Source organism: Bos mutus, chromosome 15 (genome assembly GCF_027580195.1).
Source record: "Bos mutus isolate GX-2022 chromosome 15, NWIPB_WYAK_1.1, whole genome shotgun sequence".
In the NCBI taxonomy this organism is placed as follows: domain Eukaryota; kingdom Metazoa; phylum Chordata; class Mammalia; order Artiodactyla; family Bovidae; genus Bos; species Bos mutus.
This window is the reverse complement of record NC_091631.1, coordinates 54,674,927-54,694,738: the sequence shown is the minus strand read 5'-3', so window position 1 is coordinate 54,694,738 and position 19,812 is coordinate 54,674,927. Positions and strand designations below refer to the sequence as shown.

General features: G+C 39.6%; 1 protein-coding gene across 1 annotated transcript in view; it reads left to right on the top strand.

Annotated features, from left to right (window-relative positions):
- NXPE2 (neurexophilin and PC-esterase domain family member 2) overlaps nt 1–5,500 on the top strand; it is a 33,425-nt gene extending 27,925 nt beyond the window's left edge. Inside the window, exons 4-6 of the mRNA XM_070383212.1 lie at nt 1,874–1,935; nt 4,366–4,581; nt 4,965–5,500. Of these exons, the coding sequence (XP_070239313.1) occupies nt 1,874–1,935; nt 4,366–4,581; nt 4,965–5,500 (814 nt within the window). The remainder of the gene's footprint in view (nt 1–1,873; nt 1,936–4,365; nt 4,582–4,964) is intronic.
- The last annotated feature ends 14,312 nt before the right edge of the window (nt 5,501–19,812 follow it).

Genomic DNA, 19,812 nt, shown 5'->3' with positions numbered 1-19,812 from the left:
ATTGTCACCCTGTTTATTTAACTTATATGCAGAGTACATCATGAGAAACGCTGGGCTGGAAGAAACACAAGCTGGAATCAAGATTGCCGGGAGAAATATCAATAACCTCAGATATGCAGATGACACCACCCTTATGGCAGAAAGTGAAGAGGAACTCAAAAGCCTCTTGATGAAAGTGAAAGTGGAGAGCGAAAAAGTTGGCTTAAAGCTCAACATTCAGAAAACGAAGATCATGGCATCCGGTCCCATCACTTCATGAGAAATAGATGGGGAAATAGTGGAAACAGTGTCAGACTTTATTTTTCTGGGCTCCAAAATCACTGCAGATGGTGACTGCAGCCATGAAATTAAAAGACACTTACTCCTTGGAAGGAAAGTTATGACCAACCTAGATAGCATATTCAAAAGCAGAGACGTTACTTTGCCAACAAAGGTTCATCTAGTCAAGGCTGTGGTTTTTCCTGTGGTCATGTATGGATGTGAGAGTTGGACTGTGAAGAAGGCTGAGCACCGAAGAATTGATGCTTTTGAAGTGTGGTGTTGGAGAAGACTCTTGAGAGTCCCTTGGACTGCAAGGAGATCCAACCAGTCCATTCTGAAGGAGATCAGCCCTGGGATTTCTTTGGAAGGAATGATGCTAAAGCTGAAACTCCAGTACTTTGGCCACCTCATGCAAAGAGTTGACTCACTGGAAAAGACTCTGATGCTTGGAGGGATTGGGGGCAGGAGGAGAAGGGGACGACAGAGGATGAGATGGCTGGATGGCATCACTGACTCGATGGATGTGAGTCTAAGTGAACTCCGGGAGTTGTTGATGGACAGGGAGGCCTGGCGTGCTGCGATTCATGGGGTTGCAAAGAGTCGGACACGACTGAGTGACTGATCTGATCTGATGCTTCTCAAGTGAGCTATGTTCATGACAATAATCTGCCTGACTCCATTTTACTTCCCCAAAGACACATTTACTTCCTCCATACCCTGCTCTATTCAAACCATTTATCCCTCCCTCCCTTACCCCACACCCCTCCCCCCTCCCCTGTCCATCAATGCATGGAAGTAGAGATATGAGTAGTAGAGTTCACACTGCTGCTGCTAAGTCGCTTCAGTCATGTCTGACTCTGTGCGACCCCATAGACTATAGCCCACCAGGCTCCTCTGTCCATGGTTTCCCAGGCAAGAATACTGGGCTGCCATTTCCTTCTCCATATCTGGCTTATTTTATTTAGCAAAATGGTCTCTAGAATCATCCATATTGTTGCAAATGGCAGGACTTTCTTAAGGCTGAGAAATATTCCATTGTACATATAAACCATATTTTTCTTTATCTATTTACCCATTGATAGACACTTAGGTTGTTCCCATATCATGGCTATTGCCAATAATGCTGCTATGACCACAGAACTACAGATATCTCTTCAAGTTTGCAGAACTCTTACATCAGAAGCTCTGAAGATGAAGCCCAGTGATCTGAGTTATAACAAGCACTCTAGATGATTCTGATGCAAACTCGAATTAGAGAAGTACTCGCCTAGGAAAATATCCATGAAGGACTAAATTACTATGCGTGCTAAATGTGGTAGAATGTGGTCAAAAATAATTTGGATGGTAAAATCAAGAGATTTATACTTGATTAATTGCACATACAAGGTGAGTGACTCTCTGGATCTCTGGATTCCTATCATTAGCAGGAGAACAGTTTTACAGAATCCTGGCCTGTTTCTTTTCTGTATAATATCTAAAATATATCAAAATAAAGAAAAAACATATTTACAGAGAGTTGAGAGTGGTTTGATTGTTCTAAGTCCCCCATGATTTATTCTTACTTTAATGTCTCAACAGTTATCAGGCTAATTTATTTTCTCATTTCTTGGAGGTCCAACGTGGGGGTTGAAATGATGAAGAACTTTGCCTCCATCAAGGTCTTAGCATGTGGCAGTAAGTCTATTGTGTTCAAAATTTATCCATTTAATGGACATCCTTACTTTAAGAGATATTTATTGAATATTAACCATTTCAATTTTTCATTTCCTGGGATAAATAGTATTAATTATCTTGGGCTTTGCAGAAGGGGTTTTATTCTTGGAAATTATTTTCTTGTAAATTTAAACCAATTTTCATCTTGAGTCCGCTATAAAAGGCTAGGCAACCCTTCATTTCAGCTGCCTTCTCTCAAAATGTACAGGTTATTTGTATTTGTATTTCAACTTGGGATTTGTTCCTGAAAAACCAATAATTGGTTACTGGTGAAAATGTCTCAAATGAACTACAGAGCTTGGAAATTTCTTTGATGGTTTCTAATCTCTCTTTCAGCCAAACCATCTCAGTTAAAGTTCTATAAATGAAAATTCCTGTGGATTTCTTTCAGTTTTATCACATAAACTTCAGTGGTCAATTCAAAGCCATCTCAGTTATCAAAGTGATGTTTCTGCTATACTGAAATTAAAGTGAACTTCAAAGAAGCAAATTACTTCCATTTTAAGAGTCAATAGGGTATACATCTACCCACTGCCCTTTTCTCATGTATTCAGAAATGTTTATTGAGGACCTACTATAGGCAAAGAACTTTGCTAAACCCTGTGGGGATATAAATAAACCAGAAACCCAGATCTAAAGCTCACAGGCTATGGGTGAAAGATAGATTCCTTCCCTGCCATGGCAACCACAATGAAAGTTCCTTGACTCTTGAGGCCAATTAATGTGTAACACCCCTCCTTGGTTTCCCTCTTGCCTAGATAGTAATTTCTAGTAAAGTCTTATAAGATGGTGTGTTCCTGAACATATATCCCAAATCTGAGCGATGTAGGTAGATAACAAAAAGATGTGGCTTTAAAAAAATTGTGTATTTATTTATTTATTGGCTGCACTGGTCTTCGTTGCTGCGCATGGGCTTTCTCCAGTTGTGATGAATAGGGGCTACTCTTCCTTGTAGTTCATGGGCTTCTCACTGCGGTGGCTTCTCTTGTTGCAGAGTACAGTCTATAGGCTCAAGAAATCAGTAGCTGTGGCTCTTGGGCTTAGTTGCTCCGTGGCACGTGGCATCTTCTCGGGCCAGAGACTGAACTACCGTCACCTCATTGGCAGGTGGATTCTTAACCACTGGACCACCAGAGAAGTCCCAAGATTTTTTCTTTTTAACTTATTTATTTATTTTAGTTGGAGGATAATTACAATATTGTGATGTGGCTGATTCATGTTGATGTATGCCAAGATTGGTTTTAAAGTGGCAAAAGATAAAAATGGCTGAGTTACACATGGATGGAAAGATTTTGATATGAGTCAGTGAGTTCAGCTTAGGCCACTTTTAAAGTGGAATAGTCAGGCTTCTCTGGTGGCTCAGATGATAAAGAATCCACCAGCAATGCAGGAGACCTGGGTTCGATCTCTGGGTTGGGAAAATACCCTGGAGGAGGGCATGGCAACCCACACCAGTATCCTTGCCTGGAGAATCTCCATGGACAGAGGAGCCTGACAGAGGACAGAGTCGGACATGACTGAGCGACTAAGCACTGCAAAGCAGAATATTCAGAAAAAGCAGATATTGTTCTTCTCTTTTTCTGCGCTAATCAGACCACACAGCATATTAAGTTCAGTTTTGGGCACAAGGAAGAAACACTGAAGGAGTTTTCCTGTGAACTAGAAAACATGGCTCTGATATATACAGAATAAGAAGCAGCAGTCATTTCGTAAATGTGTTCAAACTTTCTCCATGAGTAAGTAGTTTGAGGAAGAGATGTCCAGTCCTGCCTGGCCAGGGTCATGGAAATGATATTCAGTTGGGCTACTGATTGCTGCTTTTTACCACCACGCATTTCTCCCTCAATTTTGGCTAGCTGTCTCACAACTGCATGGCCTTAGGAATAACATGAAGCCCTGGGAAACACTGAAAATTCACAAGGGAAAAATCTAACCCCCCTCTGTGTGTGTGCATGCTCAGTCATCCAGTCATGTCTAATTCTTTGCGACCCTATGGATTGTAGCCCTCAAGGCTCCGCTGTCCATTAGCTATTCCAGGCAAGAATACTGAAGTGGATTGCCATTTTCTACTCAAGAGGATCTTCCAAACCCAGGGGTCAAACCTGTGTGTCTTGTATCTCCTGCACTGGCAGGCAGATTCTTTACCACTGTGCCACCTGGGGAGCCTCAACCCCATTCTAGGGAATACCATTCATTACTGAGATTATTCAAAAGTGATAAGTTTTAAGTCATCCCTTTAACATGATCTTGTTAAGTAAATATTTAGGAAGAAGACAAAGCAATAGAGAAGGGTGGAGGGAAAAGGGGAAAAAGAGGAAGAAAATGAGGAAACTGTCTTTGAAATAATTTGTGATAATAAAAATTGCTGATTGTGGGAATTCTTATCACCAGAGAGTAAGAACATAGAAGCAAAATGTCGGCTCGGCATGAAGAGTCCTTTCCCCAGTGGTTATACTGTGAAAAGAAAGTGGATTGCAGCATTTTGTAAACAGATAGAATTAAATGAAACAAAAACTATAAATGACTGCTTGAAGAGAAAACTTATTTACCTAATGGGAGATTCAACACTGCGTCAGTGGATTCAATATTTACCAAAAATGGTAAAAAGTACGTGTCTTATTTTTATTTTGAAATTATAGTTGCCTTCAGAGGCTATTTTTATAATAGAAGTCTTCATTTTCCTTTTCTAATGTTAATTATTTTTTAAAACGCATCAAACATTTAGATTTGGGCTTTTAATCAAAAGTTAAATTTTATCTTTTTCGTTCTCAAATATCAACATTTTATTCCTCTGTCTCTATGCTGGTAATAATTTCACAATTTTGTTAAGATTTTAATGCATTTGGTAAAGTTCTATTCTTCCCATAGGCAGCAATGTTTTTATAGTTAGAAGTGATCTTGGTCAGAATTTTATAAATATGTACATCTAAAAATTATATCATTATTTTCCTTTTGTTAAAAGAGTTATTGATTTTTTTTTTACCCATCAGCCTTAAAAGATTTTGATCTTCATGGAGTTGGGCCCTTTAAAACACATATGCTTCTGGATGCTGAAAGACATACTTTGATTCAGTGGAAAAAGCATGGTCATCCATTTGTTACTCAAAGTCTGTTCTCGGTAAAGGATGATAATTATATCCCACGGGAAATTGACCGGATAGCAGGAGACAAGGACACCGCCATTGTTATCACTCTTGGTCAGCACTTGAGACCCTTCCCCATAAAAATTTTTATCCGTAGGGCCATCAATGTTCAAAAGGCCATAGAACGGCTATTCTTGCGAAGCCCAGAAACCAAGGTGATCCTGAAAACTGAAAACACTAGGAGGATGTTTGATAATGCAGAGATGTTTAGTGATTTTCATGGTTATATTCAGAATCTTATCATGAGGGATATTTTCATGGATCTCAATGTGGGTATTATTGATGCCTGGGACATGACTATTGCTGATAGCACCAATAATATCCATCCACCTGATTATGTGATTGAAAATCAGATTAACATGTTCTTAAACTACATTTGCTAGAGGAAAAATACAGCAATAACAAAAATACCCTGTGCTAGCCATTCTATATAGATGACCTCACTTATACTGCAAGGGTGGTTTAATACAATCCAAGGTAGGAGGAAACAAAATTGAAAAGTTACTGTTAAAATAAACATAATATAAAATTTAAAACCTAAGCCATTTTATGTGTACAATTCCATGGCATTAATTACATTCACCATATTGTGCAACCACCATCATGATCTCCAGATATTTTTTATCATCCCGAACAGAAACTTGTATCCATTGACTAATAATTCCCCAACTGCTCTTACCCCTAGATAACAACCATTCTACTTTCTGTCTCTATGAATTAAACCATTCTAGGTAGCTCATATCAGAGAAGGAAATGGCACCTCACTCCAATACTCTTGCCTGGAAAATCCCATGGGCAGAGGAGCCTGGTAGGTTGCAGTCCATGGGGTCTCAAAGAGTTGGACACAACTGAGCAACTTCACTTTCACTTTTCACTTTCATGCATTGAAGAAAGAAATGGCAACCCACTCCAGTGCTCTTGCCTGGAGAATCCCAGGGACGGGGGAGCCTGGTGGGCTGCTGTCTGTGTGGGGGTTGCACAGAGTCGGACACGACTGAAGCAACTTAGCAGAGGCGGGTGTTCATACAAGTGGAATTATACAGTATTTTTCCATTGTTCTGGCTTATTTTTCTCAGTATAATGTCTTTTGAGTTTCAGACATGTTGTAGCATGTGTCAGAATTTCCTTCCATTTTTGCAGATGAAAAATTCCATTGTATTATGTCTATACACATTTTGTCTTTCCAGGCATCTATTGATGGGGATATTTGGGTTGTTTCCATCTTTTGGATATTGTGAATAATACTGCTATGAAGAGGAAATAAAACTTAAAGGATTGTTTCCAGTGCTGAGTGTGATGACAGAACAGCAAAAGGTCATCATTCATAGTTTAATTTTAGGAAATATAAGGCCTGGAAATGAGCAGTCTAAATGATTAAAGTTTAGAGAAGTTTAGAGAAAATGTGAAATATAGAAGAAAACCTAGTGGAATCATAATAGCAGTCTTTGTACTTAAGATAATTATTTGAAATTTGTTAACCAGTTGTTCTCTAGATTTCAGTAAGAATCAGGAATCACAGCCCAAACCTGCAAACATGTTGAGAAAACCAGCTACTATTATTATGTCAGTGTACAGACCCTACAATCCTGGTTCTTGCTGATCCTAAAAGTATGAGAGGAGGTCTCCTTGAGACGACTTCAAATGACTTTATAAGATTTTCTCTAGATTGTCCTCTCAAAATAAAATTATCCTCCCTTTCTATTAATATACTTGAGGTTCAGTCAGTTCAGCCACTCAGTTGTGGGCTTAGTGGACCCCATGGACTGCAGCACGCCAGGCCTCCCTGTCCATCACCAACTCCTGGAGTTTACTCAAACTCATGTTCATAGAGTTGGTGATGCCATCCAAACATTTCATCCTCTGTCATCCCACCATCTCATCCTCTGTCATCTCCTTCTCCTCCTGCCTTCAATCTTTCCCAGCATCAGGGTCTTTTCCAATGAGTCATCAGTTCTTCACATCAGGTGGCCAAAGTATTGGAGTCTCAGCTTCAGTCCTTCCAATGAATTTTCAGGACTGATTTTCTTTAGGATGGACTGGTTGGATCTCCTTGCAGTCCAAGGGACTCTCCAAGAGTCTCCTCCAACACCACAGTTCAAAAGCATCAATTCTTCGGCACTCAGCTTTCTTTATGGTCCGGCACTAACATCCATATATGACTACTGGAAAAATCATAGCTTTGACTAGATGGACCTTTGTCAGCAAAGTAATGTCTCTGCTTTTAATATGCTGTCTAGGTTGGTCACAGCTTTTCTTCCAAGGAGCAGGTGTCTTTTAATTTCATGGCTGCAGTCAACATCTGCAGTGATTTTGGAGCCCAAGAAAATAAAGTCTGTCACTGTTTCCAGTCTTTCTCCACCTACTTGTCATGGAGTGATGGGACCAGATGCTATGATCTTAGTTTTTTTAATGTTGAATTTTAAGCCAACTTTTTCACTCTCCTCTCTCACTTTCATCAAGAGGCTCTTTAGTTCTACACTTTCTGCCGTAAGGGTGGTGTCATCTGCATATCTGAGGTTATTGATATTTCTCCCAGCAATCTTGATTTCAGCTTGAACTTCATCCAGCCTGGCATTTCACATGATGTACTCTGCATAGAAGTTAAATAAGCAGATTGACAATATACAGCCTTGACATACTACTTTCCTGATTTTGAGCCAGTCTGTTGTTCCATGTCCGGTTCTAACTGTTGCTTCTTGGCCTGCATTCAGATTTCTCAGGAAGCAGGTAAGATGGTCTGGTATTCCCATCTCTTTAAGAATTTTCCACAGTTTGTTGTGATCTACACAGTCAAAGCCTTTGGTATGATCAACAAAGCAGAAGTAGATGTTTTTCTGGACCTCTCTTCCTTTTTTAATGATCCAACAGATGTTGGCAATTTGATCTCTGGTTCCTCTGCCTTTTCTAAAACCAGCTTGAACATCTGGAAGTTCTTGGTTCACATACTGTTGAAGCCTGGCTTGGAGAATTTTGAGCATTACTTTGCGAGCATGTGAAATGAATGTAATCGTGTGATAGTTTTAACATTCTTTGGCATTGTCCTTCTTTGGGATTGGAATGAAAACTGACTTTTCCAGTCCTGTGACCACTGCTGAGTTTTCCAGGATTGCTGGCATATTGAGTGCAGCACTTTCACAGCATCATCTTTCAGGATTTGGAATAGCTCAACTGGAATTCCATTACCTCCACTAGCTTTGTTCGTAGTGATGCTTCCTAAAGCCCACTTGACTTCACATTCTAGAATGTCTGGCTCTAGGTTGGTGATCACATCATCGTGATTATCTGGGTTGTAAAGATCTTTTTTGTACAGTTCTTCTGTGTATTCTTGCCACCTCTTCTTAATATCTTATGCTTCTGTTAGGTCCATGCCATTTCTGTCCTTTATTGTGCCCATCTTTGCATGAAACGTTCCCTTTAATCTCTAATTTTCTTGAAGATATCTCTAGTCTTTCCCATTCTACTGTTATCCTCTATTTCTTTCATTGATCACTGAGGAAGGCTTTCTTATCTCTCCTTGCTATTCTTTGGAACTCTGCATTAAAATGGGTATGTCTTTCCTCTTCTCCTTTGCCTTAAGCATCTCTTCTTTTTTCAGCTATTTGTAAGGCCTTGTCAGACAACCATTTTGCCTTTTTGCATTTCTTTTTCTTGGGGATGGTCTTGATCCCTGTCTCCTGTACAATGTCACGAACCTCCATCCATAGATCTTCAGGCACTCTGTCTATCAGATTTAATCCCTTGAGTCTATTTGTCACTGCCACTGAATAATCATAAGGGATTTGATTTAGGTCATACCTGAATGACCTAGTGGTTTTCCCTACTTTCTTCAATTTCAGTCTGAATTTGGAAATAAGGAGTTCATGGTCTGAGCCACAGTCAGCTCCTGGTCTTGTTTTTGCTGACTGTATAGAGCTTCTCCATCTTTGGCTGCAAAGAATATAATCAATCTGATTTCAGTGTTGACCATCTGGTGATGTCCATGTGTAGAGTCTTCTCTTGTGTTGTTGGAAGAGGGTGTTTCTATGATCAGTGTGTGCTCTCTTAGGAAAACTCTATTAGCCTTTGCCCTGCTCCATTTTGTACTCCAAGGCCAAATTTGCCTGTTAGTCCAGATATCTCTTGACTTCCTACTTTTGCATTCTATTTCCCTATGATGAAAAGGACATCATTCACAGAAGACTGAGTCAGACCTGTGTTTGAGTCTCCTGTGGAGGTATGGGTCAGCAGTGGCCTGCCACAGGGGCAGGGGCTCTGGGTGCAGCTGCCTGGTCACATAGCCTGTGGCATAAGCCCTCTTGGAGGTCGCCATTAACCCCACCACAGAGATGCAGAGCAGATGACCCACAAACTGCAGAACAACTATACCAAAGAAATTATTGCACTGTTAAGAAAGTTCTAGGACCCACAACAGATTTCCCAACCTTGGGATCTGGCAAAGGGACTGAGAACCCCCAGGGCATTTAACTTTGGAGGCCAGTGGGATTTGATTATAGAACTTACACAGGACTGGGGAAATGGACTCTTGCAGGGCACAAACAAAACCTGTGTGCACTGGGACCAAGGGGAAAGGAGCAGTGACCCCCACAAGAGACTGACCCAGACTTGCCTGTGAGTGTCCGGAGTCTCCAGCAGAGGCATGGGCTGGTGGTCACCTGCTGCAGGGTCCAGGGCACTGAGTGCAGCAGTGCATGCATGGGGCCTTTTGAAGGAGGTCGCCATTATCTTCATTACCTCCACCATAGTTTGGTCTCAGGTCAAACAGCAGGGAGGGAACACAACCCCACCCATCAACAGAAAATTGGATTAAAGAGTTACTGAGCATGGCCCCACCCATCAGAACAAGACCCAGTTTCCCCGACAGTCAGTCTCTCCCATCAGGAAGCTTCCATAAGCCTCTTATTCTTATCCTTCAGAGGGAAGACAGAATGAAAACCACAATCATAGAAAACTAACCAAACTGATCACATGGACCACAGCCTTGTCTAGCTCAATGAAACCATGAGCCATGCCATGTAGGGCCACCCAAGCTGGACGGGTCATGGTGGAGAGTTCTGACAAAATGTGGTCCACTGGAGAAGGGGATGGCAAAACATTTCAGTAGTCTTGCCTTGAGAATCCCATGAACAGTATGAAAAATCAAAAAGATAGGACACTGAAAGATGAACTCCCCAGGCTGGTAGGTGCCCAATATGCTACTGGAAAAGATTGGAGAAATAACTCCAGAAGGAACGAAGAGATGGAGCCAAAGCAAAAACAACACCCAGGTGTGGATGTGACAGGTGATGGAAGTAAAGTCTGATGCTGTAAAAGAGCAATATTGCATAGGAACCCGGAATGTTAGGTCCATGAATGAAGGTAAATTAGAAGTGGTCAAACAGGAGATGGCACAAGTAAACATTGACATTTTAGGAATCAGTGAACTAAAATGGACTGGAATGGTTGAATTTAATTCAGATGACCATTATATCTACTCCTGTGGGCAAGAATCCCTTAGAATAAATGGAGTAGCCCTCATAGTCAACAAAAGAGTATGAAATGCAGTATTTGGGTGCAATCTCAAAAATGACAGAATGATCTCTGTTCGTTTCCAAGGCAAACCATTCAGTATCACAGCAATCCAAGTCTATGCCCCAACCAGTAATGCTGAAGAAACTGGAATTGAATGGTTCTATGAAGATCACTTGAAGTTACAAGAGTGGAAATGTTGTTACTCCAGGGTGATTTCTTTTTTGTACTGTCTTTCTTAGGGAGAGGAAGTGAAATTATAGTGCTGTAACATCAGTATGAATGTCAATCCATACAACTTAGAATCAGGCTTCTCTAAATAAGAGAAACATATTAGAAGTCTTTTCCTTTGGTTCTAAATCATCACATAGAAAGCTTTCAAAATAAATCTATCTGTTCTTCCAATCATTGCACTCTTAAATGCTTATATGAGTTATCATTGTCCTACCAACAAAGTTATCTTAAGTCCCTCTAACCTAATTCTGAGGTGATAGAGTTTACACTTTTATTATGATTACTCTTCTCTGATTGCACTGAGCTGTGTCTGTGTCATTCTACAACATGTGTTCTACCCCATCTCTCACTTCAACAAAGTCAATGCTCTAATTTAAATGTGATTAATCAGCATTGAATAGTAAGGGTCTGTTCATTTGTTCTAAAGCTGCACTGTAAGTATTATAGCTGTGAGTCACATGTCACTGTTTAAATTAAAATTAAATTAAATGAAAAATCATTTACTTGGTTGCACTAATCACGTTTTGTGTTCAGTGGCCACATGTGGCTAGTGGCACTGTGCTGACAGTACAATACTTCAATACTTACTTCCATTTGAAAAGCCCACACATTTTAGTCAACATAGAAAGACTAAAAACTTAGCTTCTAGAATCAGGAACAAGGCAAAGATTCAACATAGTACTGGATATTCTAGCCAATGCAATTAGATAAGAAAAATAAACAAAAGGCATGGAAATTGAAAAAGAAGAAATAAAATTATTTCCGTTTCCAGGTGACATGATCTTATATTTAGAATCCTAAGGATGTTACAAAAATACCTGTTTGAACTATTAAATTCAGCAAATTTGCAGAAACAAAATCAACGTTTAAAATCAGTTGCACTTTTAAATAAAAAACACAATGAGGTGTCACCTCACAATGGTCAGAATAGCTATTATTAAAGAAATCTACATATAATAATTAACAAAGATCAAACACAAAGAACAAATATTAAAAGCAGCAAGGGAAAAACAACAAATAACACACAAGGGAATTCCCATAAGGATAACAGCTGATCTTTCAATAGAAACTCTTCAAGCCAGGAGGGAATGGCAAGACATACTTAAAATGATGAAAGAAAATAACCTACAGCCCAGATTATTGTACCCAGCAAGGATCTCATTCAAGTATGAAGGAGAAATCAAAAGCTTTTCAGACAAGCAAAAGCTGAGAGAATTCTGCACCACCAAACCAGCTCTCCAACAAATACTAAAGGATATTCTCTAGACAGGAAACACAAAAATGGTGTATAAACTCAACCCAAAACAATAAAGTAAATGGCAACGGGATCATACTTATCAGTAATTACCTTAAACGTAAATGGGTTGAATGCCCCAACCAAAAGACAAAGACTGGCTGAATGGATAAAAAAACAAGACCCCTGTATATGTTGTCTACAAGAGACCCACCTCAAAACAGGGGACACATACAGACTGAAAGTGAAGGGCTGGAAAAAGATTTTCCATGCAAATTGGGACCAAAAGAAAGCAGGAGTCACAATACTCGTATCAGATAAATTAGACTTTAAAACAAAGGCTGTGAAAAGAGACAAAGAAGGTCACTACATAATGATCAAAGGATCAATCCAAGAAGAAGATATAACAATTATAAATATATATCCACCCAACATGGGAGCACCGCAGTATGTAAGACAAATCCTAACAAGTATGAAAGGAGAAATTAACAATAACACAATAATAGTGGGAGACTTTAATACCCCACTCACACTTATGGATAGATCAATTAAACAGAAAATTAACAAGGAAAAAAAAAAAAAAAAACATGTATCTATAAAGTTCACTAAAGCAAAGCACAGTAAAATGAGGTATGGCAATAAAAGGCGTTAAATTTATCAAATAAAAAAATATCTTTCTTATGTATTAAAAAAAAAAAAGAAATCTACATATAATAAATGCTGCAGTGGGTGTGGAGAAATGGGAACCTTTGTACACTGCTGATAGGTATGAAAATTGGTTCAGCTACTATGGAAAACAGTATAGATATTCCTTAAAAAACTAAAAATAGACCTACTTTATGATCTGGCAACCCCACTCCTAGATACATACTCAGGAAAAAAAGCTTCTAATTCAAAAAGATACATGCATCCCAAAGTTTATAGCCACATTATTTATAGTCAAGACATGGAAACAACAGATAATTGGATTAAGAAGATGTGGTACATATACAATGGACTGTTCAGATCAGATCAGATCAGTCGCTCAGTCGTGTCTGACTCTTTGCCACCCCATGAATCGCAGCACGCCAGGCCTCCCTGTCCATCACCAACTCCCAGAGTTCACTCAGACTCACGTCCATCGAGTCAGTGATGCCACCCAGCCATCTCATCCTCTGTCGTCCCCTTCTCCTCCTGCCCCCAATCCCTCCCAACATCAGAGTCTTTTCCAATGAGTCAACTCTTCGCATGAGGTGGCCAAAGTACTGGAGTTTCAGCTTTAGCATCATTCCTTCCAAAGAACACCCAAGGCTGATCTCCTTTAAGATGGACTGGTTGGATCTCCTTGCAGTCCAAGGGACTCTCAAGAGTCTTCTCCAACACCACACTTGCAAAGCATCAATTCTTCGGTGCTCAGCCTTCTTCACAGTCCAACTCTCACATCCATACATGACCACAGGAAAAACTATAGCCTTGACTAGACGAACCTTTGTTGGCAAAGTAACGTCTCTGCTTTTGAATATGCTATCTAGGTTGGTCATAACTTTCCTTCCAAGGAGTAAGCGTCTTTTAATTTCATGGCTGCAATCACCATCTGTAGTGATTTTGGAGCCCAGAAAAATAAAGTCAGACACTGTTTCCACTGTTTCCCCATCTATTTCCCATGAAGTGATGGGACCGGATGCCATGATCTTCATTTTCTGAATGTTGAGCTTTAAGCCAACTTTTTCACTCTCCGCTTTCACTTTCATCAAGAGGATTTTGAGTTCCTCTTCACTTTCTGCCATAAGGGTGGTGTCATCTGCATATCTGAGGTTATTGATATTTCTCCTGGCAATCTTGATTCCAGCTTGTGTTTCTTCCAGTCCAGCATTTCTCATGATGTACTCTGCATATAAGTTAAATAAACAGGGTGACAATATACAGCTTTGACAAACTCCTTTTCCTATTTGGAACCAGTCTGTTGTTCCATGTCCAGTTCTAACTGTTGCTTCCTGACCTGCATACAAATTTCTCAAGAGGCAGATCAGGTGGTCTGGTATTCCGACCTCTTTCAGAATTTTCCATAGTTTATTGTGATCCACACAGTCAAAGGCTTTGGCATAGTCAATAAAGCAGAAATAGATGTTTTTCTGGAACTCTCTTGCTTTTTCCATGATCCAGCGGATGTTGGCAATTTCATCTCTGGTTCTGGCCTTTTCTAAAACCAGCTTGAACATCAGGAAGTTTACGGTTCACATGTTGCTGAAGCCTGGCTTGGAGAATTTTGAGCATTACTTTACTAGCGTGTGAGATGAGTGCAATTGTGCAGTAGTTTGAGCATTCTTTGGCATTGTCTTTCTTTGGGATTGGAATGAAAACTGACCTTTTCCAGTCCTGTGGCCACTGCTGAGTTTTCCAAATTTTCTGGCATATTGAGTGCAGCACTTTCACAGCATCATCTTTCAGGATTTGAAATAGCTCAACTGGAATTCCATCACCTCCACTAGCTTTGTTCGTAGTGATGCTTTCTAAGGCCCACTTGACTTCACATTCCAGGATGTCTGGCTCTAGGTCAGTGATCACACCACTGTGTTTATCTGGGTTGTGAAGATCTTTTTTGTACAGTTCTTCTGTATATTCTTGCCACCTCTTCTTAATATCTTCTGCTTCTGTTAGTTCCATACCATTTCTGTCCTTTATCGAGCCCATCTTTGCATGAAATGTTCCTTTGGTATCTCTGATTTTCTTGAAGAGATCCCTAGTCTTTCCCATTCTGTTGTTTTCCTGTATTTCTTTGCATCGATTGCCAAGGAAGGCTTTCTTATCTCTCCTTGCTATTCTTTGGAACTCTGCATTCAGATGTTTATATCTTTCCTTTTCTCTTTTGCTCTTCGCTTCTCTTCTTTTCACAGCTATTTGTAAGGCCTCCCCAGACAGCCATTTTGCCCTTTTGCATTTCTTTTCCATGGGGATGGTCTTCATCCCTGTCTCTGGTATAATGTCACGAACCTCATTCCATAGTTCATCAGGCACTCTGTCTATCAGATCTAGGCCCTTAAATCTATTTCTCACTTCCACTGTGTAATCATAAGGGATTTAATTTAGGTCATACCTGAATGGCCTAGTGGTTTTCCCTACTTTCTTCAATTTCAGTCTGAATTTGGAAATAAGGAGTTCATGGTCTGAGCCACAGTCAGTTCCTGGTCTTGTTTTTGCTGACTGTATAGAGCTTCTCCATCTTTGGCTGCAAAGAATATAATCAATCTGATTTCAGTGTTGACCATTTGGTGATGTCCATGTATAGAGTCTTCTCTTGTGTTGTTGGAAGAGGGTGTTTGTTATGACCAGTGCATTTTCTTGGCAAAACTCAGTCTTTGCCCTGCTTCATTGCATATTCCAAGGCCAAACTTGCCTGTTACTGCAGGTGTTTCTTGACTTCCTACTTTTGTATCCCAGTCCCCTATAATGAAAAAGACATCTTTTTTGGTTGTTAGTTCTAAAAGGTCTTGTAGGTCTTCATAGAATCGTTCAACTTCAGCTTCTTCAGCGTTACTGGTTGGGGCATAGACTTGGATTACTGTGATATTGAATGGTTTGCCTTGGAAATGAACAGAGATCATTCTGTCATTTTTGAGATTGCATTTCAGACTCTTTTGTTGACCATGATGGCTACTCCATTTCTTCTGAGGGATTCCTGCCCACAGTAGTAGATATAATGGTCATCTGAGTTAAATTCACCCATCCAGAACATTTCAGTTCGCTGATTCCTAGAATGTCAACATTCACCCTTGCCATCTCTTGTTTGACCACTTCCAATTTGCCTTGATTCATGGACCTGACATTCCAGGTTCCAATGCAATATTGCTCTTTACAGCATCGGACCTTGCTTCTATCACCAGTCACATCCACAGCTGGGTATTGTTTTTGCTTTGGCTCCATCCCTTCATTCTTTCTGGAGTTATTTCTCCACTGATCTCCAGTAGCATATTGGGCACCTACTGACCTGGGGAGTTTCTCTTTCAGTGTCCTATCATTTTGCCTTTTCATACTGTTCATGGGGTTCTCAAGGCAAGAATACTGAAGTGGTTTGCCATTCCCTTCTCCAGTGGGCCACATTCTGTCAGACCTCTCCACCATGACCAGCCCATCTTGGGTTGCCCCACAGGCATGGCTTAGTTTCATTGAGTTAGACAAGGCTGTGGTCCTTGTGTGATTAGATTGACTAGTTTTCTGTGAGTATGGTTTCAGTGTGTTTGCCCTCTGATGCCCTCTTACAACACCTACTGTCTTACTTGGGTTTCTCTTACCTTGGGTGTGGGGTATCTCTTCACGGCTGCTCCAGCAAAGCGCAACCGTTGCTCCTTACCTTGGATGAGGGGTATCTCCTCACCGCCGCCCTTCCTGACCTTCAACATGGGATAGCTCCTCTAGGCCCTGTTACTCAGCAGTAAAAATGGAATGAAATAATGCCATTTGCAATAGCATTGATAAACCTAGAGAATACTATACTTAGTGAAGTAAGTCAGGCAGAGAAAGACAAATACTCTGTGATTTTACTTAAATGTGGAATCTAAAATATAATACAAATAAATTTGTATACAAAACAGAAACAGACAGAAAACAAACTTATGGTTACCAAAGGGGAGAGGGAGGAAGGGAAGAAGGGAAAAATTAGGAGTGTGGGATTAACAGATAAAAACCACTGTACATAAATAGGTAGGCAACTAGACTTTATTGTATAGCACAGAGAATTCTATTCTACATCTTGTAATAAACTATAGGGAATATAATCAGAAAAAATAACTGAATCACTATGCTGCACATGTGAAACTTACACAGTATTGAACATCAACTGTACTTTGATTTAAAAAAATTCAGTTGCGTTTTTATACACTTACAATGACCAACCCGAAAAAGAAATTAAGAAGGCAGTCCTATTTACTATGCCTCAAAAAGGATAAAATATTTTGGAATAAACTTAATGAAGTAGATTATAGACTTGTACACTAAATGATACAAAAAATACTTTTAAAATCAAAGAGGTTACAAATAAATGGAAAGACATTCACGTACTTGTAGACTGGAAGACTTAATATTATCAGAATGTTCATACATACCAAATAAAGCAATCTGCGGACTCAATGCAATACTTATAAAAATTCCAGTGGATTTTTTGTGTGTGTGTGTGTGTGTGAAAATAGAAAAAAAATTCTAAAATTCATATGAACTCTCAAGGGTTCTGAATATCTGAATATCCAAAACAATCTTGAAGAAGAACAAAGTTGGAAGACTCAGACTTGCTGATTTCAAAATGACACTACAAAGTAACAGTGATGAAGGTAGTGTTCTTGTTGTTTAGTCAGGCAGGTGTCTGCAACTCTGCAACCCCTTGGACTGTCGCCTGCCAGATTCCTCTGCCCGTGGGATTTTCCAGGCAAGAATACTGGAATGTGTTGCCATTTCCTTCTCCAGGGGATCTTCGCTACCCAGGGATTGAACCCAGGTTTCCTGCATCTCCTACATTTCCTGCATTGGCAGGTGGATTCTTTATCACTGAGCCGCCTAGGAAGCCCAAGTAATGTGATATGGTACAGGCATAAAGATATATAGGCCAATGGAACAGGATAGTGAGTATAGAAATAACCCCTTGCATATATGGTCAAATGATTTTTTTAACAAGGGTGCTAAGCCTAATCAATGGGGAAAGAACAGTCTTTTCAACAAATGGTGTCAGGAAAACTGGGTATGCACATACAACACAATGAAGCTGAACCCTTACCTTATACTGTATATAAGAATTCACTCAAAATTTATGAAATAACTAAACAGAAGACCTAAAACTGCTAAACTTCTAGAAGAAAACATAGGGGAAACTCTTTAAGACAGTAGATTTGTCAATGACTTCTTTGATATGACACCAAAAGCACAAGTAACAAAATAAACACAAATGGGACTGTACCATGAACTCAAAAACTTGCATGTCAAAGGGAAAAATGCATGAAAAGACAGCCTACAGAATGGGATGAAATAATTTTAAATTGTACATCTGGCAAAGCTTAATATCCACAATATATAAGGAAGAGCTACAACTCAACAATAGTAATACAACAACCTGATTGAAACTATGGGCAAAGGATTGAGGCTGGAGTCAATAGTGGAATTCTCAAGGCAAGAACAGTGGGTAGCCATTCCCTTCTCCAGGGGATTTTCCTGACCCATGGATCAAACCCAGGTCTCTTGCATTGCAGGTAGATTCTTTCCCATCTGAGCCACCTGAGTATCAGCTATTGGTTTAGTGTGCTAGAGTCCTTGAAGAGTAACTGCTGACCTTAATCACTGGCTTTGGCGTAGTCAGTCACCAGGCTAGTGACATGCAACAGAGGAAAAAACTGAGCAAAGGAATCGATTAGGTTTTCTCCAAAGAATATATACAAATGGCCAATAAGCATATGAAAAGATGTTCATCATCACTGATCGTTAGGGAAAAGTAAATCAAAACCAAAATAAGACATCACTTCATGCCTATCAGACGGGCCACAATCAAAACAACGTTCGTGAGGATGTAGAGAAGTTGGGACTCTTGTGCACTGTTAGTGGGAATGTAAAATGGTGCTGTTATTGTGGAAAAAAGTATGGAGGTTACTCAAAAAGTTAAAAATAAAATTACCATGGAACCCACTGGTTCTGCTTCTAGGTATATTCAGAAGAACTAAAATCAGGATCTCAAAGAGTTACGTGCACTACCATGTTCATTGCAGCAAGATTGACAATAACCAAGATACGGAAACAACCCAAATGCCCACTGAAAAATGGATGAATGAATGAAGAAAATGTGGTATATACATGTAATGGAACATAATGGAAGTCTTAGGGAAAAAAGGAAACCCTGTCACATGTTATAACATGATGAACCTCAAGGAAATTATGCTAAGCAAAATAAGTCAGTCATAAAAGGACAAACAGTGTTATGATTCCACTAATATGAAGTATCTAAAGTAGTTAAAATCATAGAAACAAGAAGTACAAATGTGGTTATCAATGTGGGGGAAGGGCAACAAGTATTGAGTGGGTGTGGAGTTTTGCTGTTGCAAGACAAAAGTTCTAGAGACCTGTTGGAGAGCAATGTGAATATACTTAATGCTACTGAAATGAGCATTAAAAATAGTTAAGGTGGTAAATGCAATATTATGTGTTTTTTACATGGTGTATGTTCTTTCCATATTATAGCAAATAAACATTAGTGTTGAAATCCAAAGCAGTTCATTTCTTTGCTCAACATGTTAAAATGAAACAGCCACAGTTGCACAGTAGCTGTTAGTGTCTTGAATTCTTAATTTTCTTTCATAATGAGTCAACATTAGGAGGCATATTGTTGTTTTTAAAAAAAAACCCTGACTGTTCTCTGTTAGTAAGCAGCATGTGAATTGGCTTCAGGTATAAGTCTTGCTGCACACATAGCTGCTGTCCTAATGGGAGTAATCCCAACACTCCTTTCCATTCTACACCATAGCACACTAAGTAACTTATATGAAAATTCTTCCTCTACAGCATGAGTTTTCAGTGACAACCAGAAGCAAAAAATCAAGTGCTTCAGCTTCTTATAAATGCTGCACAGATGCCAAGAGCTTATTTATACCCTCATATCAATCACTTCAACCTATTGTAAAGCAAAATGTAGTCTAGCACACACCTTTCAATCCACATCCTATGTTATTGACGTTGTGTTTGCACAACAGTATCATTTGATAAAGGAATTTTACC